Source organism: Electrona antarctica (assembly GCF_951216825.1).
Source record: "Electrona antarctica genome assembly, chromosome: 2".
NCBI lineage: Eukaryota > Metazoa > Chordata > Actinopteri > Myctophiformes > Myctophidae > Electrona > Electrona antarctica.
Genome location: NC_136807.1, coordinates 29,318,501 through 29,342,376, shown reverse-complemented (window position 1 = coordinate 29,342,376; position 23,876 = coordinate 29,318,501). Strand labels below are relative to the sequence as shown.

Here is a 23,876-nt window from a genome sequence, read left to right as displayed (position 1 = left end):
AGCAGAAACCCATAGACTGGAGCAGCAATCATTGAGAGCCCCTCTCTGAGGAAGCGTCGCTCCGCAGCCTGTAATAAATTGGCTGTTTACGTTACAGGAAATTAAACAGTGGCAAAGGAAAGGGCTGCACGTCCAAGAAGGAGAAGAGGATTAAAGGACCAATAAAGTGTCTCCACTGTTCCTCCAGTGGACGGCGGGACGCCTCTGAAGAAGACTTGTGAGGCCGATTGCCTCTCACTTCCCTTCCCCCTCCTTCCCCCCACTGCTTAAAGGACCACTTCACCACTTTTAAGCTTTAATCTTCATATAATTGGTCCTCACTAATGTCCATGATAAAATACCACAATTCTTTTCTACTCGGTCTGTGTCTCATAGGAGGGCTGTGGGCTGTTCAGAAACCCGTCCACCAGTGACATCAAGATATTTTTTCAAAAATATTTTTTATTATCATGAGAATGATGGCTTCCATTTTCGCATTGCACCTTTTCAGGAATAGAAAGCCTGCAGTTTCTATTAGCTTGGATTCCCCATCGATGATGTCACTGGTGGACAGGTTTCTGAACTGCCCACAGCTCTCCCATGAGACACAGACTGAGTAGAAAGAACTGGTGGCATTTTATCATGAACATTAGTGAGGACCAATTATAATAAGGTAGGTTGAAAAGTGGTGAAGTGGTCCTTTAAGGTGACATTTGCTCTCTTATCCTAATCCTCATTAATGGCGTTCTTCTTTCATCACATGCTTTCAGAACTCAATGTCAATGAGTACAAACAACGGCGTTCATTGTTACAGTGATAATTTGGGCTGCATTGCGCCCACAGCGCAAGTGCAGGATGAATCATTTTCTCAATTTGTCTGTTCAGCACGCACATGTACTCACAGTCTTCTCTCTCTCTCTCTCTCTCTCTCTCTCTCTCTCTCTCTCTCTCTCTCTCTCTCTCTCTCTCTCTCTCTCTCACTCTCACTCTCACTCTCACTCTCACTCTCTCTCTCTCTCTCTCTCTCTCATGCACCAACACATAGGAGGGGAAATTATAGATTAAATGGATATACAATACATAGGGTACTTATTGTCGTTTGTGACAGTAGCCAAGAATTATATATATATATATATATATATATATATATATATATATATAGTGAGGCATACAATGGTCGTGCTGGTCGCGCTGCTCATTCAACAGTCTAATTATCTCTATTAACCCTTTACTGTACATCATTTATTTTTTATTATTATCATTAAATGTGCTGATGACTTGAATATGAAGGACCCCAATGAAAACAAGCCATATGTTTTCTTGGGTTTTAAATCCTCCTAGCAGAGGATTTTCTGTAAACTGTTAATAAAGTATTCAATCAATCAATCAATCAATCAATCAATCAATCAATCAATCAATCAATCAATCAATCCTACTTCATGGGATCAATGAAGGTCTTATCTTGTCTAACCTCATATAAATGTGGACACACACTTAGGCAGGCCTTTAAGAGGTGCATTTGTTACAGCATTAGTAATATAGGAAACTGTACACCAATGGAAACAATTTTTTTTGCAGATCTGCTCCTGTGAGTGAGTTAAACAACAGGTGGACTTTAAATGAGTGGAAACAAAGGGGGGAAGGGAGACCTCATGTGGTGAGCAAAGGAATAACATGGACGCACATTACATCATCATCATCATCATCATCATCATCATGATCATCATCATCATCAAATCATCATCATCATCATCATTAATGTTCCCTCCCCAAGAGACCAACAGAGAAAAAAATAGATTTTCCACCAAATCGACCCATCAAAGAACATAATATGCTCTTTCAACATGTTGGAAAAAAGTCCATTGCTCATATCATACACTTGAGGTGAGGAATTTTTATAGGGAATTTATCAAAAGTGCTATGCTAAATGAATACATTGATCAAAATCGTCCTACAATCTCTATCAAAAGTAGGGTAATACATTTGCATGCATGCATGCATTATCATCCTTCCACTTTCTTATTCCCTCTCCTCTCTAGCCCTCCACTTCACCAATGCACCATGCGTTCAAACCTTCCTGTTTCGTTCATTGCACAAACGTTGTCTTCTCGATAATTATATCTCCTCTCCCTCCAGCCTCTCTCTCTCTCTCTGTGTGTGTGTGCGCGTGCATGCCTGTGTGCGTGCGTGCGTGCGTGCGTGCGTGCGTGCGTGCGTGCGTGCGTGCGTGCCTGTGTGTGTGCGTGTGCGTGTGTGCATGCCTGTGTGCTTGCGTGAGTGCCTGTGTGTATGTGTGCGTGTGCGTGCCTGTGTGTCTGTGTGCATGTGTGGGGTGGTCGTGGGAGAGTGGGCTGTAAACATGCCGATCCTCGGTGGAGGACGGGAGACTATTGAAAGCGCAGAAGTCATGAATAAATATGACAGCACATTTTTCCTATACTCCTTATCAAGGTTGTCCAGAAAGAGGTGGAGGAGGAAACGCACTGACTCTCTGACAGCAGATGTCTTGTTGATGATAGCACAAATAAACAGATGAAGGCGAACATTCAAATACAGCATATGGAGGGTTACCACCAAACTGCAGCTATATGAACCCACAGTTTAGCACAGAGATTCCGCTTCAGTACACTCACAGAGAAAGCACATCAAATCATTGAGACCCAGTCACTCTGCTGTGTTACACTGGGAATCTGAGCGTCAGCCTATAGCCTAATGTATATACGTATACAGTAGCTGTGTATGAATCTTGACATCAGCCGCCTGGGTATACTGTATGTACAGCATCTGTGTATATAGAGGAGTTGCATCCCAACTCCTCTAAACAGCTCCAGCATTCTCTCCTTGTTTTTCTGCATTTCCCTCTTCCTATATGTACCTACTGTATATGGTGATTAAACAAAAGCTTACAAATCACTCTCTTTGGCCAGAAGCGGAGACTGGAGGTCTACGAAACAGTCTTACAGAGATTCAACATGCATGAGAGAAACAAGGGGCAGGGGAATGAAAAGCTCATGGAAATATGCTGTACAAAGAATGGCCTAAGCCTCAGTCCATGGTTGATCTCAATGCAATAAGTTGCAATTGTCGATGCAACTTCCCCTGACCTGAATCCAAATGAGCACCTATAGGACATTATTATTGCATCTGAGTACCACCACAGACTATCACTAATGCCCTGATCCAGGTCTGGGATCCCACCTTCTGACCGCCTCTGAATCTCTCAGCCTCATCGTTGAAGATGTGAGCAGTGAGGGACGTACAGAATTAGACATCAAAGAGTTGAATCGCTCCACTGAATTGCATTTAGTGTTCTATGGATGTGGATGTATGTGGACACACTCCACAGACTCATCATGAGCATGGCCATATGTTGTTTCGGAGTGCATACTAATACTATACAGTACATGTACACAGTGCACTTAGTCACATTCTGAGTTGCCATGAATTCAGGCAAGTCGCATTAAATGGTAAATAAAATGGTAAATGGTGCATTTATATAGCGCCTTTATCCAAGGCGCTTTACATAGATTGTGCATTACATTCACCCATTCACACACACATTCATACACCGATTGCGGCGGAAGCCATGCAAGGTACCAACCAGCACATCGGGAGCAATTTGGGGTTCAGTGTCTTGCCCAAGAACACTTCGACATGTAGACAGGAGGAGCCGGGATTCGAACCGCCGACCCATGGATCATTGGACGACCTGCTCTACCTCTTGAGCCACAGTCGCATTAGCCTGTGATTGCAGATTTTCACTTTGCCATAAGATTTTGAATGCAGTCCGATGGGTTGCTGAATGACAATGACTGTAATCTTGTTCTGAAAAAATTATCCAACTGTAAACCAGTAAACATTTTCATCCAAATCAGATTGTTTTGCATCTATGCATACTGTAGGCAGGCAGGCAGGCAGGCGTGCTCTCTCCCATGCTCCTCTTCGCTCCTCTTTTTGATATGAAGTACACTCCACATGGCTGCGGATGATTACCTGAGCCTTTCTCTATCCCCAACGCCAGGACCATCCACCCCAGCCTCTACTCTGAATGATGCCTCTCTCTGCCTTGGAAGAGGGGATGACAGAACTGTAAATGTGTTACACAGTGACGCAGACTAGTAATGTCTAATGTGATATGATCCGCTGTTGGGCTTGTGGGAGCAGACATGAGATGGTAGAGAGGTTTAGATTTGGGAATAGAGATTCCCACATCAGTGCATTATGGTATATATTAGTCAATCAATTACACTATCAGTTTATCAATCAAATTGGGAGTTATTTTCAAATGTCAGTTCCTAGGCAGATAAAACACAGTAAGTTTCAATTGAGCTTTTTTCAAATTGTAACACAGTTGCTTCTGGTCCATTTTATCACTTGTTAGCTTGAAATCTATAAATTGGTGTCTCTGATTCTTGACCATACAGAGCCCAGCAGCAGGCAGGTTCAGAAGAAATCAAATCTAGTTGCTAGAAACTCAAATGGGTTATAAGTCAAGAGCACATTTCCAATAATGAGGCACCCATAAATGCACCTGTTATATCTGTTTTACTCTCTCTGGAGCACATATTCCCTTTCGGCACTCCCTGGCAGGTGAGATTCATTGGCTGTGTGTCTGTCTCAGCCTCATTAAAGGACTCACTTCCAATTAGGAAGCCCGAGCTGATGAAGCTGTAATCCTCCCCTCCATCCATCCCTTCCTCTTTCTTCTCTTTCTATCTATCCCAACTGGAGAAAACCCATGCAAGGATCCCACGGTCCCACCTCCTGGCTTCCTTTCAATCTCTCAGCCTCGGAAGCTGAAGATGTGAGCAGTGAAGGATGTACAAAATTAGACATCAACAGCTCTTTTTCCGTATAATGACACACTCACATCAAGGACAGTTACCTTCACATCATGCCGATGCATGATATTATTTGGTTAAGCTGAGCTCGAGGGACTGATGCCATCATGCAGACTAGAGGGAACTTAGAAACTTACTGGGTGGGTCCCGTTAAGACTTGAAAGGAACACAGAAACACCCAAAGGGCTTTAGGTGGAAGCATTTGAAAACTGTGGGAGACATGTCTGTATTTGAGAGACTAGTATTGCGTTACATCCTGTCGCTGTAGCCTACAGAGAATATGGGCTGTGTGAATCTTAGTTGATATTTTACTAAATGCACATTTTGTGCCAAAACTGTCAAAGAGATTCAAATTCTATCACAAGAGCTGACCCCGGGTCACAGTAATTAATTATTGGGTGAGTATACATATACAGAGTGGAACAAATTAGAATGCTGTGGAGGTGAATCTCTCCACTGAATTGCATTATAGTGTTCTATGAATGTATATGGAATACCTGCATGGAATATGGAATATCAACACACGTGAATATACTCTTATTTTGAGAGACAGCAAGTTTACAGACAGACCTGACTGAGCGGCACCAACACTGATATAAAATATCACACCCGTGTGAAGTGAGGGGCGCTCTTATCATCATACATCATCATACATCATCTCATTCACACAATGTTTGTATACACAAATTAACACTCAAAACTGGCCATTTATTGTCAATAGCATTCAATGTTTGTGTTTACACAAACCCTCAAAGCTGGCTGGACCTAGGAGGGCCCCTCAAAAATTAGTGAACATTAAGTCCATAGACTTGGCTGTACTCTTAAAGTGCTCTAAACAAACATTACCAGGCAAAAGTGCTCAACATGTCATCACATTAAAAGTGCTCTAAATAAACATTAAAAACACATTAAAATATAGGCCTACCTGGCTGCCACATGACGTAATTCCGAAAGACAGACGTGGACTGCCCCTAATTACACACTGTTAGGCTATACAAGTTGTATAGCCTAACAGCCTAATAGCCTCTGGTTGTATAATACAACCAGAGTAATATAGTAAGAGTGGCGATACTAGTGTTGACTCACATTGTAACAATGGAATGCGGAAGTGCTCATTCTATCTCAATGGGATAGTTCCAGCCATATAGGAGCAATGTTTGGAACTATATAGCCCATATAGGCACCCGCTTTGCGGCGAGATCAAAGCGTGTGTCGCTATACTCTCCTACTCTACACTCTGTATACAACAACGCAGTCATTGTGTTTTACTGAAATTACTGGTGGCCATGCCAATAGTGTTCACGAGATGCATCACGCAAATTGTAGGAAGACAGTGGAAGCTTTAAACAGGGAGAAAGGGCTATTCTTTACAGACAATATAATTAACTGAAATGAACATCAAAAGTGTGGTAGTGATCCCTTTAAAGGTATATTCAGTGATTTCACTTAATTCAAATATCACTTATTTTTTCTTATTTTTTGGATAATCCTCCCTACTATAAAGTGTGCTGACCATATAAGGAGTTCCTCCCTGTCCCCAGTGAGCCCCTGGGGTCAAAAAACCCTAGTTTCAGTTTGGGCTCTGGGTGGCAAAGCCTTCATCCAATCAGGATGAAAGGGGCCTTCCTCCAATCATGATCGAGTGGGGCGGGCCTTGGTGCACGTGCTGTTGGTCTGTTGTACTTCCCCCACTGTAGAGCGTGTGCATGTGCACATCTTGTTACCGGGTGGACCAGGTTTTTTTCCAAATCACTGAATGCTCCTTTAAGAGTGTGTGGACAAAAGACACTCAACCCCCTACCCCGACCGTGCTTTATTCATCAAACCTCCAATTCGGCCCTTTTTAAACCTGCATTTCCAGCCGTGCATAGATCCATATACTGGTTACACTCGGTTTGGCAGTCACTCTAACGTCTGATGTGACTGTCGAGGGAGACTGTAGACTAGAGAGCATAAATAGAAGAGAATTTGTCGCTGAAGCTCTGTGCTGTCACTTTCCTGCAACGCCCAAAACAGACAGTTCTAATACCTTGTCCAAAACTTCAGGACACTCGAACTAATCGTTTATAGAGTTCTTTGTTTTTCACTCTCCATGTTCGTCTCAGAGGAGAGGGAGCTACTGTCTTCCATGATATATCAGCTAGTGCCTTGTGGAAAGGTGTCGCCGGCGTGTATGTTAATGAAACCAATTCATTCTGTTCAAGTTTAAGAGGCGATTTTATCATGGCCCTTTTAGAGGCTTATCAATATACCAGCTTCAAAAGAAAGCGCAAATACCATGGGCCAGAGATATCCTAAAATAACTCTTTGGATAGTGGAACAGCATTTCTAATGAGGAAGCTTATCATAGGAGAACGCAATAATTATGGGGTAAATTATAAAGCTCTATCAAACACCAAGTAAACTGAAATAAAACTGCTAGAGCACATTTTTGCTTTACGAAGAGGCAGACTTTCTGCATGTAGGCCTACTGTTAATTTATATACAGGTGCATATCAGCTACTACACTGACAATCATAGACATCTGAGAATAACTTAATTGAGTAAATCTTTTATCTTTAAAAAAACAAAACAGACAGCAGCCCTATAACCAGAGTATCTGGTAGTCAAACTAATTGACTTTGAAGCTTTGAAACTCCTACAGCTTCTAAGCTCGTAATATTTTCCCTTTCTCTCACGCTCACAAGATGAAAGGTAACTGTTTGTCAAATTAAGACATCCTAAATGTCATTAAAAATGTTTATACAGGCATGTAATTGAAAATCACTTCATCATACTGTATTGTGTTCAAGCGCAATAATGGATAACTCAAAAACTCTCACTAAAAAAAAATTAACACTCATCTTTTACGTTCTCTAATAACAACCTAAAACATGAACCTTGGTTGAAAAAAACTAAAGTTGTGCTTTAAGAATCTTTCCCCGCTCATCAATCTCACGGCTGAAGGCCACATCATGTTCACCAACCATTTTGGAGAGATTGATAGTGAGGTCAGACATGCTCACAGAGGAGCAGCAGTCTGATTGGCTACTTATCACTGTGACATCAGGACATTGCACCAGTTAGGAGCACTGTCAAGTTGAATATGTCCGAGTTGACACACGATGTAGGAAGGAACGTCTGATAGGGAAGAATCAGAGGAGTAATGTCACCCAGGATCCAAGTAAATAAGACTGTTTGAGGTCGAGATCACGGAGCGTGTCCTCTCTCATATTCCCTTCACTTGCTCTCTGATGTGCTCATTTATTTATGGATCCGGCAAAGCAACCATCAGAGAATTTACATCAGCTGTCCTCCTGAGGAGCTCTGTCACATCTACATATTTTTAATATCTCATAACTCAAACAGGCCCGGCTTGTCACCGCTCATCAAAAAGATGCAATGCCTCTTCTGACATCTATCAACTCTCCCTCCAAACCATTTGGATGTGTCCCATAAACCCTTCACTTCCTGGCCACAGAAGTTTAGCACTTTGGACGATTTATACAGCGTCCATTACAGCATAGCACGGCAAGACATTTTGGCCTGGCAGTGGCACTCACATCAGTCTGCTGTTGTTCCTACACTGCATGGGCTCTACAGAACCATGTGGAATCAGCTTTCATTGTAGAATGAATCCTCCTGCCTATGTGCTGTTTTTAATAATGAACAAACTCAGAGTAATAATTAGATCAGTGTAATTTTACTACCTGTAGATAATACGGAGGAAATGAAGTGTTAAATGTTCACTTTAATAAGTGGAGTGCGTGTGTATATGTGTGTGTGTGTGTGTGTGTGTGTGTGTGTGTGTGTGTGTGTGTGTGTGTGTGCGTGCGTGCGTGCGTGCGTGCGTGCGTGCGTGCGTGCGTGCGTGCGTGCGTGTGCCATTAATCCGAATAATTAATGGGATCCACTGAAGAGGACAATAAAATAACTATAATTTTGGTGTAATCATTACAGTATATAGCTACCCAGAATAGAGGGTCATCCATCTTACAGTGTGTCACAATCAATATCTTTTTTTTTTTATCCCACGATTTTTGTAACAGATAAAATAATACATCATGTTTGACTATGAGCTAGGGTCATAACATGTAAGCTTCAAGTCTCAGACAGACTATCTCTTTCCTTCACTGCCTCCCATATCCACCACCTCAAGGCTCTTAAAGGTGTAGTGAAATGGCTTTTTGAGACATTTTATTTTGAAGTTTCAGTCTGAAACGGAAGCCTGTGTGTTTATGAACCAATCAGAGCGTTGTATCCCTTCAGGCTATGGGACGTTAACATCCGCGTGGAGTCTGTGAGAGTGAGAGACAGACGGCCAGCTCAGCATGTTTGCTACTGTGTGGCTTATTTCTAACCTATAATGTTTTCAGATACCGTAATTTCCGGACTATAAGCCGCTACTTTTTTCCCATGCTTTGAACCCTGCGGCCTATACAACGGTGCAGCTAATCTATGGATTTTTACAGCTAACGGCCACTAGGGGACCTTCTAAATCTATCTCTATGGCTGGCTATGGCCTCTATGCGGCTTATAGTCCAGTGTGGCTTGTATATGTACACATTTGTTTTTTTCCCTAAATGTAGCTGGTGCGGCTTACTGTATATTCAGGTGCGCTTTATAGTCCGGAAATTACGGTACATATTTTAGCGTGCTGATTTAAAATGACACTGTCTGGATGTCATCTTGAATGAGATTAAAAAGGGAGTAGTTCTGTAATCAAAATGAGCTGTTTGGAGGAACGTGCAGCAATGGGAATCAAATGGGTGAATGCAATCAAGATACAATTGTATTCATGTGGGCCTTGTTACATCATCTCACAGCAGTTCAAAGGAAGTAATTAAAAATTAGACTTTTGACATAAAAATAAACACAATTTTAATCTTCCCATTGTTTGGAGTTTGGGCATCAATTGTTAGGTATTGTAATGATGACCACGGATATAAATGTAAAAACATATTTTTCACTTTCACTACATCTTTAACACGTAGTGGGAGCAACTGCTCCACAATGTATTCTTCTATTTTCTAGCTTCTGTTATTGAATTCAACCTGCCATGTTGAAATTCTTGGCGAAAAGGGACACATTAAAAAGTTCCCAGTCCTCTTGAGGATAAAACAAACCATCCATTTATTTTCAGAGCATCAGCCTTCTTAGCATTGCATTGTGCTTTGATGGGAGAGATACTGGCGTGCAATCGCTCCATCTCTGAGCCTGTTCAATGAGCCAACCCGTTTGGGCCTGATAGGAGTGACTTATGAGATGCCATGACTTAGTTTCATCTATCAGAACCTTACATTTATTTGCTTATGAAACTTGGTGTGACAAAGTAACTCTCTTGAATCCTTGAATCTCTCTCTCTCTCTCTCTCTCTCTCTCTCTCTCCCTACAGAGGTACAGTATGTATGTTTAATCAGCCGTTAGTGAGGACCAATGCAAAATACCACTGTGTTTCAGTGAAAGGGGTTATCCTGTGGAATAAATGCAAAGGCGAACTGAAACGATGTGAAACATGGAATAAATTTAAAAAAATGTTTAAAAAAGATATAATAAATATATATATAGGATAGAATAGCTGGGTACAGTGTGTACGCATATGATTTTGTGAGTGTATAAATGTATGTCCTCAAGGGTCAACCTTGACCCTTGACTGTCTTGTATACAGTATATGCTTGACTATTTATTTTATGTTATTTTTTTTGATACACAAAGAAGGGGTAGGACCCGATAAGTTTTTAACTAAACTTCTTCCTATCCCTTTTTCGAACAAAACTATAAGGATATTAGATATACCTTGTTTTATTTCTTGTTTTATTATTATTTTAAATCTAGTTCTTCCTTTATTTCCATTGCCTGTTATTTTATGTTTTAATATGTTCGAAATAAATAAATAAATGAAAAATGAATGAAAAAACAGTCATCATACAATAATGCTAAAAGGATAACACAAAAAGCCTTGCAGGCTTGATTTCATTGTGGTCCTATGTATTCAATTCATCAAGACACACAATGCTACAGTATACAAGAAATCATCAATTCCTGTGTGGAGTTTGCATGTTCTCCCCGTGTCCTCTAGGGTAGGTACCCTCACAAAAAACATGCAGTAATCCTGGTCTCTAAACTGCCTCCCCCTGGCCAGCCAGGGCGCCTGATGGAGGGGAAAGGAACTGGTTGGAATAACGTGTTCCTTCCACGCGCTACGTCCAACCAGGGAAACTCCCCCCTGTCAGGTGTAAAGGAGCAACTTGGACACTCAGACATGAAGGAAGCATGAGTTCAAGTCCGTTGCTCTCCCCATGTCCCCCATATATGGGGACTAGGTTGACGGAGGGTGTGTAGAGCCCAGGATCACATTAGATAATTGACACAGGGGTGAAAAATGGGTTACAAAATCGTGGGATAAAAATTATAAGTAAAATATCTCCCTCACTCCCTGTCTTCCATATACAGGGCATACAGTGGACAGCATAATGCACTACACTAGAATCAATGCTATACTTAAGAAAAGAAAATCAAACAATAGCCTAATTATTTGAATATCTATCTAATGATATTATTGTTGGATTGATTGGATGGTCTACATTTGGCCTATTCACCAAAACAGAGCCATTATGTTGGAATTTATTCAATTTAAGTCTTAAAAATTGAATACATTACAACATAATGACCTCACTATACTCTGAATGGCCCACCACTCCTGAATGAAGTGTCTGGTGCTGGGACTGGTGCAACGCACAGGTCCTGGGCCTGGTGAGAGCAGGAGTGGACCTGGTGAGACGTAGGAGGGGCCCGGACAGGAGTCAACCCACAGAGCATAGTCCTTCCATGCGCCAGAAGCGTACCTCCCAGTCCTGGCAGAGTAGTTCTGGAGTAGTTCCAACGGATTGTGTGGCCCTGGTTTTTCCCTAATGGGACTGATTGAGGGTAGCTATACTGAGACGTAAGTCGGGACTTGATCACCCCGGCTGGGTCGCCTGAGTGAGGGGTATGATGTTCGAGAGACCCGAAACCCTGATGACCTTGGGATACATCACTGAGGATACGTCCCAGGTGCATCCATGCAATGTTTTTTGTTATTATGATAAATACATTTGATACTGCAGATGTTTTTTTTGTTTTTGTTTTGTCTTTACTGTTCTATTATCTATCTACCGGTATTTAGAAACAAGATAAGAGAAATAGAAAGTGATGTAGCCAAAATCATTCTTTTTGCAACACGGAACGAGAGGTAGCACAAGGGAGTGGAAATGACAGCAATTACATTTCAAATGAAAATATGGTTACTTAAGTAGATCTGATATGAAAAAGGTAAGATATTGAAAATATCCAATAAAGTCACACCTGGTCATTGACAGGCAAGCTCTGTATTGAGATCCAATGAATGTGCTCTACACAAGAAATACAAATAGTCAAATATCCTCTCACTGAAACACGCTGGATAAATTAAACCCACACTTTATGTTCCACCTGCAGTATACAACATGTACTAAAGTATTAAATGAAGGTTGCAACAGCCCACTGTTGAACAGAGGATATTCAAAGGCCCTGATGCATGCTAAAAAGATGTGCAGAAATTTCAGTCTGTATTAATTACTGTAACCAATTCTGGAACGATGACCTCTTTTTCTTTTTATTTAGGTTTTATAACAGAAGGCAAGTATGAATGTCATCAAGTCTTCTTAGAAAAAAAGAAAAAAAAACATCAGATTTTACACAAGAGTACAGCCTTCAGTGGTCAAGTGTAGTCAGTTACATAATAAGGAATAGGTTAGACCGCTCTTAAGTATCAGTGACTCAGAGGTAAACAAACATATAAATCTCAGAGATCATAGGGTATAGACATAATGAAAAACATGCCCCTTCGAGACAAAATGAAAAAAAAATGCTCCCCTTCAAGTCCCAATTTAGTAAAGCCAATTCCCAATTCCCCAGCCTCTCTACAAGTACTTCATCTCTGCTAACCCCCACAATCAGTCATTGGGAGGGTGAAGAAAGCCTCAGTCTCCTCCGATACCCGGGCCGTCAAGCCACCATCTTCTTTCCACCTGACAGTGACGGGTCTCACTAGGGGGGCGTAACGCATGCCCCACCTCCTCCCCCCCTGAATAGGCGCCCTGGCCGTTTGTGGGGATCATCAATGCAGCGACAAAGAGGAGCCCTCCCCATTCGGCTTCCCACCCGCGAACACGGCCAATTGTGTTCGTTGGAGCGCCTGGCCAAGCCGTATGCACCATGAAGACGGAACGATTACCTCTTAAACATTCAATAATATATGCATTTCAGGGCAGACCATGGTTTCATATGAAAAATAGAGAGAAGTACTGTATAGGCAAAATATAAATAATTGTGAAAACAGATTACAATCGAACTCTACCAGCACTTGCTCACTTTACATTGTGCGCTAGCATTTCTATACAAAGAGAGAAGTAATATTGTAGGTATGAAAGTGTGAATTTTCTCATAGACCATCATTTCGATCCTCATCATCACCTCCTTGCATAGTGTAGTACAGATGAATGCTCCTAACGATCATATACCTACAGGTTCTGAGACAACTGTCCTTATCCATCCACTCAGAATGGTCCAATCTGCAGTACACTGAGATGTAATATTCCAAAGGCAGCTTTTAGTATTCATCAAGTACAACACGCATTTTTACAAGCGAACCTGAAAATATATTCTCCCTGCACTTTACCTCCACAGACACTGTAAATCATGTAACATATCCAACACTGCAGTTCTTTTGTTTCCTCATCCGGTTGGCCAAGTTAACATCAGTCAAATAATAGACGATATATGGGGTTGTTTGTGACCTGCAGTGATCTATGGTAATTCTCATGTTTCCCCTCTCGCTCAGTGAAAGGGCCGACAAGCCATTCTGTTTGCCAGGTATGTGAACATCGATATGACGTTAATCACTGGAGTCGTTCATTTCCCTGAAACATCCACAGCCAGCTGGAGGTTGTAGCAATAACAGCACTCGGATACCCTTCTCCATGGCTGATAAATTGGCATATTAATTGTCCAGCTATGTCCCTCTCTTATCAATCTCCACCAATCATAGTTTATTAAATACAGACAACAATTACCTTCTGCATAGAGGCCCGGATGGATCCTCGATATGTAACTGCATTTGTCTCCTCGGGGGAGCACTGGGCACACAGTACATAAAGGAGACCATCAACTCACATCAGATAATTGATTTAGCATCAGTTACTGTACAACCAACATGCAGTACATCATACTGATCTACCGGTATAACCCTTTAGGATTTGAGTACATCCATCCACGATCCATTAACAAAGCATTAGATCAGGCAGAGATCATTGAAATATGATGCTTACATGTGCATGTGTGTGTAGCATGTGTAGCCATCTTTTAAAGATGTTTACAATCTTCTCATTCATAAACTGTTGTCATGGCTCTGCTAGTCTACTGGACTGCCACAGAGACTGTACTGGTATTAAGAATCAAGATCATTTTAGTTGTTCAGATGTGCTTAGTTCTCACATGAGATCAACATGCATCTTTTTGAAATCAGAACGCCTGATGTGAGAGTGGGCACATAAACATTGTGTGGGCACCTCAATATTAAATTGGCATTTTCTTTGCACATACTGTACATGAACATTTAAGGCCTAATATTATGGGCATGAGTCAGGGAAGAGAAAGGCATATGTGTGCTTTGCTGGTGTAACAAATCGTTCTATTTATCAATTAACATTGCATAATCTGAGTCAACGCTGATCTTTTGTGAGTTTCAATTCCACTAGACTTTTAAACTTTAGTTTCCACCTCAGTGCCCACTGCCCACAACGTTAAGGTGCCCACTGCTCAAGTAATATAAAATAATAATAATAATTAAAATTTGATAATAATTATATGAATGCATTCTGTGGTCCTGGAATGCTTGTTTATTTTTATTTCAGTGCATTAACTGAAAAGAATGCTCTGAAATTCTCTCTGTGAAGGTGAATATCATATGAAGGCATGAGTAAACAATGTTATTAGGCAGCGAGGTCATCAAGACATATGTTCACTTTGACCACATTCACCCCACTCCAACACTATATGAACATCACAGCAGCCGCAGCTTTGTGAAAAGGCTTGAAAGTTTACAGCAAACGACGTAAACGTAATGGATGCCACTCATGGCCTTTGGAGCCAGAGCACATCCAAAATGGCTTCCTTTGTGTTTCATCTTTGATTGATGATTGATTGATTGATTGATTGATTGATTGATTGATTGAACAATTAAGTACAATTAAATACAACGTCTGCTAAGAGGATTTAAACCCAAGAAAGCCTACGGCTTGTTTTCATTGGGGTCCTTCCTACTCAATTAAAATATACAGTAGGCCCACTATGAAAGAACATCATATAATTGAAACTTCTGATTTAGAATATCCAGGGCTGACAAACAAGTTATTTCTCCATTTGCTGGCTCTTTTGACTCAAGGCTAAACGTCAAAGTAGGGAAAAAATGTGGCGTTTTACTGTGAATTGTTTCATTTCATTCTTCACTTTTTTCTTTTTCTTTTTTTTTAGTTCAGTCAAAATACAAGGTTGTAGGCCTTATCCACTCACAGCGCAGCTTTTATCAAAATCATTATCTCATGGCTAAAACACTAGTTAAACCTCAAAACCATATTCCCCAGAAGCTAGCTTCAATGGCCCACATCCATTTTCCACCCACATTCACCACCCCCTTACTGGCACTACAGTTAACATATTGCTGCAGCACATTCAATCATGCAAAAAAAAAAAAAAACAATAAACCTGACCTTATCGCTCTCTGCTTCACCCCATTGCATAAAAATATAATACGACTCTTCCATTCAATAAAAAATACAAAAATTACTTTAAAAAATGCCTACGACTGAAAAGGTCGCTGCAGCTTATTACTGTTATTCAGCGAGGTTAATGGCAGCAGTTTACGGAGGTCAGGACTGCTACAGTCTGCTACAGCCCACTGTATGACTGTTGAACCACATAGAATTAGTCTCACACTGTGGTGCATGCTGCTTGACCGAGCGTCTACACACGAACACAATGGGCCGTGTACGGAGGATGCATGGAAGCCGGGCGGGGAGGGCGATCTTTGATGCTGTGCTATTGATTCCTACGGGCTTGTTGAATGGGAGGTGTAGAATGGAGGCGCCATGACTGTCCTCCTGGTGTAGCCTGGCTAATAAGCCAGACCGAATCAGCCGTTGGCAAAAAAAATTGCCTGCCGGCGGATTACGGTCTGGAGAGGCTCAATTGTACGCCCATTTCTTACACCAGTGTGGCCAATCGGGACACGGTATGCAATATGGGCGGGCTTTGGTACAGTGACGTTCAATGCTTGAGACCTTTGACTGACAGTAGCTCTGACCAATTGCGTCAAAGAGAAAATGTTTGAACCCGCCCCTCAGGAAACAAGATCCATACACAGCATCTCCAGACTCAAATACCACACGACAGTGTGATTTGAGTCTGGCTTATTAGCCAGGCTACTCCTGGTGGGGGCTACTCACTGGCAGGTGTGCCAGTAGGTTATAACAGCAGTGAACACAGACATGGATTGCCATGGACAATTCTTAAAAAAGAAGCTGAGATGTGGGAGAAGGAGTGATATGCGTCAGGGAGGGTACATTGGGAGAAGGATGCTGAAGATGTAGCTCTGCTCCATAGCTCTAATGCCTTCATAAGAGCAATGCTACTCTCGTCTTCCTGTGCTCGCATGAAATGCAGATCAGCCTCTCAACTTATAGCGAAAATAAAAAGAATGTTTTCGCTACTCACCAATACAAAGGCGGCTTGTGTTATTAGAAAGCCTTGGTGGACGCACTCTGAGCCCGGAAGAAAAATACTTTTAGTTAGGCCTACTCCACTGCGCCCTCAAAAAGTGCATTTTATATGTGTGGTGGGGGCTCAGAGTGCGTCCACCGTGGAAAGTATGGCTTTCTAATAACACACGCCGCCTTTGTATTGGTGAGTAGCAAAAACTTTCTTTTTATTTTCGCTACAGTCGAGAGGCTGGTCTGCATTTCATGCGAGCGCAGGAAGACGAGATTATAGCATATAGCTCTAATGAAGGCGTTAGAGCTATGGACGGAAGATGTATCTGCCAGGCTATAGATGAGAAGAAGAAGGCCTAAGAGGAGGTTTATGGATGCGGTGAGAGGTGTCTGGAGTGGCCGAGGAAAATGCAGGGAACAGTAATAGTAGATGATCCGCTGTGGCGATCGCCGATCCCTGATGGGAATTAGCCAAAGAAGAAGAACTTATTAAAGCTTAAAGTAGACAGAATGAGAAAGAGACAGTGAGACAGAGAAAGAGATACAAGCAAAGAGACAAAGGAATATCCCTATAGTATATGAGTCTGATGTGCAGTATACAGTACATCCTCTCCTGTTACTTAAACCTGGGCTGTTCCCCTCCTGTCGATGCCTCCTCCAGCAGACAATGGAGCGTCAGGCATGCAGTGTCATTGGTAGACTAATGACATGGCACCAGGTCCGTGAATGGCTCATTGGTGTCTAGCAGTAAGTGTTGCTCCATTCCGTTCTGTCTGACCATGCAGAACATCATCTATAGCAGCTCATAGCAGAGGTTGAGATGAATAACAATAATACACAGTGTGAGGGGACACAATCTATCATTACGGCAACCAAACCTCACACCCCCACCTGAGCTATTCAATTGTAGAAGATAACCATTTAGAATTCATGATGGGGCATACCAGGAGAATGATGGGATAGCACATCATAGCAGGCTACTGTACTACAGCACATAACATTCGTCTAGGGCTGTATTTTGAGTGTCTTAAGTACCAGGTCTTATTACTTAACTTAAGACCTGGAGGTGTGATCAATGCCATTTGGCCACTCAGAATAGCCAAATGGCATTGACGCCTCCAGGTCTTAAGTTAAGTAATAAGACCTGGTACTTAAGACACTCAAAATACAGCATGTGTCTAAAGACAAACTAAGACTCACTAACAATAAGGCATCCTCATGCAGTCGTCCAAAATGCATTGTGTTTTATAGGTAGTGGATCCAGCTTGAATGGGAATCAGTAACTCTGATATACTGAGTGAGAATTCTCACTATCTATTATTAGAAAGCTGGTTGAGTCAATTAAGTGGAGTTACATCATGGCCAGGCAAAATAATTGATTCTGATTGGCTGGAGGGTGTTAACGGCCTCATCACTGTTAATACGAGTTAATACATATAATAAACCCTTTAGTGTCCATTTAAGCTAAGATTCGCTAAAAGATATCCTTAAAAACATTAACCTTTTAGGTGTGTGTTGATAGTGTGTGTGCGTGCGTGCGTGTGTGCGTGTGTGCGTGCGTGCGTGATATAAAAAAATCACAGCCGTGTGAAGTGAGGGGCGCTCTTATCGTCATACATCATCATCATTTGCTCAGACACATATGATGTATATATATGAATTGTCCACTCATTGTCAATGGGACTTTGTGTAGGACAAATATAGCCAATTTAATTGCTCGTCCACATATGACAACCACCCTGGTCCTCCTTGCAAAAGCACATCAAATGTACTAGTCAAAAGACTGATAATTCATGCTGTGGTCATTACATGTCTGTTGATGATATTGTGAATAATTACACAATTCCAACTGATTTGTGTGTGTGTGAGTGTGTGTGTGTGTGTGTGTGTGTGTGTGTGTGTGTGTGTGTGTGTGTGTGTGTGTGTGTGTGTGTGTGTGTGTGTGTGTGTGTGTGTGTGTGTTATGCGCCAGATACACCAGTTACACCGACCAATCAACTTCAAACTTTACACATACTATCACTGAAGACCAGATCCCTCTGGTGTTCTGCCTGGTTGGTCAGATCTTCGGTTGGCGACCTGACCGACATGCCCATATATATATTTACTAAAAAAAATCTTCGAAGAAACATCAGGAAATGTCCATAAATACAAAACATAATAATAACAAATAATAATAATAACAACAAAAAAACACATTACATACAGTTAAACAAACAAATGCACAGTCCCATCACAGTTCCCTACCCGCACCCTACAGCTGACATGCCCATATATAGGCATGTATGTTGTACAGAACCGCCGGTCCAAACCATGAGGCATTCACGCCAAGGGCCTGGTGTCATTTACCCATAATGAGCATAGCACTCACTCATTATATGCCCATTTATGGGCATATACTGACATAATTATGGCTGATGACATAATTATGGACGCTAAAGACATTATCTGTAATTTCTACATTCTCGGAGTTAGGATTTTATTTTATAGAAGTATAGATTGCGGTTCATAGAAGAAATCACACTTATCATCATTATACATCATCATATAAGCTGTATCATCTCATTCTGGCCAATCACAATTTGCGTCCTCACTGTTCTGCCCTCACTTTTTGAGGCCCTCCTATCACACACACACACACACACACACACACACACACACACACACACACACACACTTTGCCCTGCGTTAAAAAGCAGGGCAAAGTGAAAGCATTCAGAATGAGAACGCTACATTAGGGACTATTTCAGTTCAGGACACCCAGCAAGACTTCTTCAGGGAGGTAATTATAATTAACAACCACAACAAAAAGGTCCAGAAACTCCCCACGCCTTTACAGATCTCTGGCCAGCGTGGATCAATCCACACAGAAAGTCTATCACGTCATTCATGTAAATCATCAAACACTTGGTCAAACCCAATTAATAAGCATTGAAAGCTATATGAAACACAATAACATGCGGTAAGTGAGGTAATTCTATTATATAATCTTTTCAGAAATTACGTCATGTGGCAGCCATGTCTAGGGACTTTTAATGTTTTGAAAAACAAAACAAAAAAAAAGACAGGATCCCAGCAAAGTCTATATAGACTTTTAATGTTTGCTTTAAAAGGAACCCTGGCTAAACATTATACTTGCCCTCTACAACTAAAATAAAAAAATAAAAACACCTTAAATATTTTAGTTCCTTCATAAATAGACTATATTTCAGCCAATAGGAACTGCTCCTGTGGCAAGTTGATGATGTCATATGCCCCTAGAGATCAGGCTTGCCGAGTCTGTGCCCCGTTTTAAATCATTTTTACAAAGCTACATTCAACCCCCTACCCTTGTGATTTGTGATTTTCTTTTTTATTGATTTCTTCTGTTGTTTTTGTGCATTTTTGACAATGTATTTTATTCTATTGTGTGCCTCCTTGCTATGTTTTTATATATGTTTCTCTGTTAAAGCACTTTGTGACTGGTTCTTAAAAGGTGCTATACAAATAAAGCTTTATTATTATTATTATTATTATTATGTATGTCCAGCCCTATGGAATACATGTAATGCACGTGCTAATAAAAAGTATTTAAAATATTGCTTTGATGCTCATATTAACCTTAGGAAGTATATTAAGTTGTTTTTTATTAGCACGTGCATTCCATACATTCCATGGGGCTAGACCACACATGGACATATATGACATCATCAACTTGCGACGGGAGCAGTTCTTATTGAGTGAAAGGCCCTTAGAGTATATATGAATAGAGACGGCACCCCGATGAAACCCTGAGGCGAAATGGACATAGTGGCTGAATTTGATATTGCAGCGTGGGCCCAAACACATGAACGCGCTGGTCCGTTGACTATCATTGTGCACGTTCACGATGACACGTGAACGCTGAATGCCTGCAATGATAGTCAGCGGCAGCGCGTTCATGTGTTTGGGCCCAATCCATCCCAGAATGCACTCTGTTCCTACCCAGAATGCACAGTGAAATCGCCTCATGCGCTTTTGAGCAACTTAATGCAAGTGGATGGGAGGAGAACTCGGGTGCCGTCTCTATTCATATATACTCTAAGGAAAGGCCCAATCCCAATCCACTCCCTTGCTGACTCAATGACCCCTCACTGATTTAGCTGCGCGTTCATGTGAAATCTGCGAGGGCTTGAGGGATGTCCCATTTGAAATCGGTAAGTCAGTGAGGGCTCAGCCCCGCCCCTTTATGTGCCCTTTGCCAAAGTCAAAGGGCACTTTGGCTAATAAAATCACACCTGTGTGAAGTAAGGGGCGCTCTTATCATCGTACATCATCATACATCATCTCATACTGGCCAATCAGAATGCCTGTTGCCTGTTGCCACAAATTTACGTCATATTGGGCAGACATTTCACCTAATTCCTCCTTTCATTGTCGATGGCAAATATGAGCCGTGTGGGGACAAGATGACATACATTTTCCCTTCATTGTCAATGGCATTTAATGTTTGTGTTGCGGACATTTTACGTCATATTTGGCAGACATTTGAACTAATTTCTCCTTTCATTGTCGATGGCAAATCTGAGACGTGTGTGGACAAGATGACGTAACTTTTCCCTTCATTGTCAATGGCATTTAATGTTTGTGTTGCGGACATTTTGTGGAGACAAAAGCTGTGTATAGGAGGGCCTCAAAAACTGAGGGCAGAACAGTGAGGACGCAAATTGTGATTGGCCAGAATGAGATGATACAGCTTATGTGATGATGTATAATGATGATAAGTGTGATTTTTTTCTATGAACCGCAATCTATACTTCTATACAATAAAATCCTAACTCCGAGAATGTAGAAATTAAAGATAATGTCTTTAGCGTCCATAATTATGTCATCAGCCATAATTATGTCAGTATATGCCCATAAATGGGCATATAATGAGTGAGTGCTATGCTCATTATGGGTAAATGACACCAGGCGCTTGGCGTGAATGCCTCTTGGTTTGGACCGGCGGTTCTGTACAACATGCATGCCTATATATGGGCATGTCAGCTGTAGGGTGCGGGTAGGGAACTGTGATGGGACATTGTGCATTTGTTTGTTTAACTGTATGTAATGTGTTTTTTTGGTTTTTTTGTGTATTTATGGACATTTCCTGAAGATTTTTTTTAGTATTTGTGCTGCCATGGGGTTGTGGGGGGAAAAATATATGTGAATAATTGCTTTGAAAATACTATGTTGTAAAGAAAAATCAATAAACATATGTTTTTTAGTAAATATATATATGGGCATGTCGGTCAGGTCGCCAACCGAAGATCTGACCAACCAGGCAGAACACCAGAGGGATCTGGTCTTCAGTGATAGTATGTGTAAAGTTTGAAGTTGATTGGTTGGTTGGTTCTCGAGATACACCAGTTATGCGCGCGCATAACTGGTGTATCTGGTGCATAACACACACACACACACACACACACACACACACACACACACACACACACACACACGCACACGCACACGCACACACACACACACACACACACACACACACACACACACACTTCAGAAGCTTTTCTCTGTAATAATGTGACAATGAAAGGAGAAATTATTATGTACATTTTAAATGATATTAAGTTGAACTTGCTGTAGGCATGCAGATATGCCTATACGATCCTTGTTGTGAATCCATATCCATATGTCAGCATCAGCAGCGCAATAACCCCAGCAATGAGAGGCAGGCTGACGTTATTAGCCCAAATATAGACATGGCTGTGCGTTGTCATCACGTGTCTGTTTTACAAGTTCAACCTATGCATTTCACTTATCTCCATTTCTTTTTATAGATCTGATCCACTGAAGACCATGAACAGCATATTGAGGTCAGCTACAAGGTGTTTGCGGCCTGGTGGTGCGGCGGTGTGGCTGTCCAGGCATCAAAGGCAGACCAACGGACATGTCATGTCTCTAGCATGGGCCCGGCTCCTGTGCACTGCTACGGGTGACATCCAGAAGGGCATTGGGGAGATGGTGAAGAAGGACAAGGTGGTAGTGTTTATTAAGGGGACGCCGGCGCAGCCCATGTGTGGCTTCAGCAACGCAGTGGTCCAGGTCCTCAGGATGCACGGAGTGGACAATTACTCTGCATACAATGTATTGGAGGACCAGGATCTCAGGCAAGGCGTCAAGGAGTTTTCCAACTGGCCAACCATCCCACAGGTGTATTTCAATGGAGAGTTTGTGGGGGGCTGTGACATCCTGCTCCAGATGCATCAGAACGGCGAGCTGGTTGAGGAGCTAAGGAAACTGGGAATCCATTCTGCGCTGATAGAGGCAGAGAAAGAGGCCCAGAAGACGGAGAGTGATGACAAACCGTGAAGGCAAGAGACATCAACCCAAACGGTGATGGTACGTTGTCGGTATATGTCTTTTATGTCCCTATGACCTGCTCTACGATTAAACCACCCTCAGGTGAAACCAGGATGTGAAGTCGGCACCATCCCTAACCCCCGATGCACTGCCTTTATCTCTAGAGGAGGAAGAATTAAACAAATACAATATTATGTTGTCATGCCAGGGGGACTAAGGCTACGGTCACACAGGACTTTTGTTGCAGTCTGAAAAATGCAGCTTGCGCACACTGCCTTTTCTTTGCTGTATACAAAGCACAACAGCTGGCAGCACAGTCTGTCTTGATACCTACTGTTCTTTTTAAGTAGCAAAATCATACACCTCCGGGTATGAACCGACTTTCCACCACATTCACAATGTCATCGAATGTCTGTTCTCCATTCAGGACAAAACATCTGGAAAAGGCAGCAATGACATTGAGCATTTATCTGCTTCAAATAGATGTTTTTTCTCTATAGAGCATAGAGCACATAAGCGCATAACAATATCAACAATAATGAATCGTCAACTCTGATGTGTCAATGTTAATGTGAACACACCGTTATCATCACATCACATCATACAGGATGGAAGAATGAACAAAGATGAGACCGCAACATTAGGTTGATCTGACACAAAGCCTTCATCCATGTGTGAAGAATCACACTGAAGGAGACCTGCTATCTGCTATTTGACAAGCTCTGAACTGAAGAAAAATCCTTCTCCACCACCAGCTGCACATTGGATAAAGAATCCATGTACTGCACATCTCCAAAACGGAAATAAAAAAAAAAGATTTGTTTGCATTGATACACTGAATGATCAATGCAACTGTATCAGTACTTCAACATTGAGAAATAGTGACAGAAATATCTGTCTACCGAGCACTCTTCGTTCCTACTCTCACCTATGGTCATGAAGTGTGGGTCATGACTAAGGTATAAGGTTGCGA

The 23,876-nt window shown here is 41.7% G+C and overlaps 1 protein-coding gene across 1 annotated transcript; it reads left to right on the top strand.

Moving 5' to 3' along the window:
- Nucleotides 1–22,399: 22,399 nt before the first annotated feature.
- LOC306932792 (glutaredoxin-related protein 5, mitochondrial-like) lies at nucleotides 22,400–22,912 on the top strand (the record flags this gene model as incomplete). The annotated part of the gene is made up of 1 exon (XM_079514721.1): nucleotides 22,400–22,912. The coding sequence occupies one exon, from the start codon at nucleotides 22,400–22,402 to the stop codon at nucleotides 22,910–22,912; it is 513 nt and encodes a 170-aa protein (XP_079370847.1).
- Nucleotides 22,913–23,876: the final 964 nt, after the last annotated feature.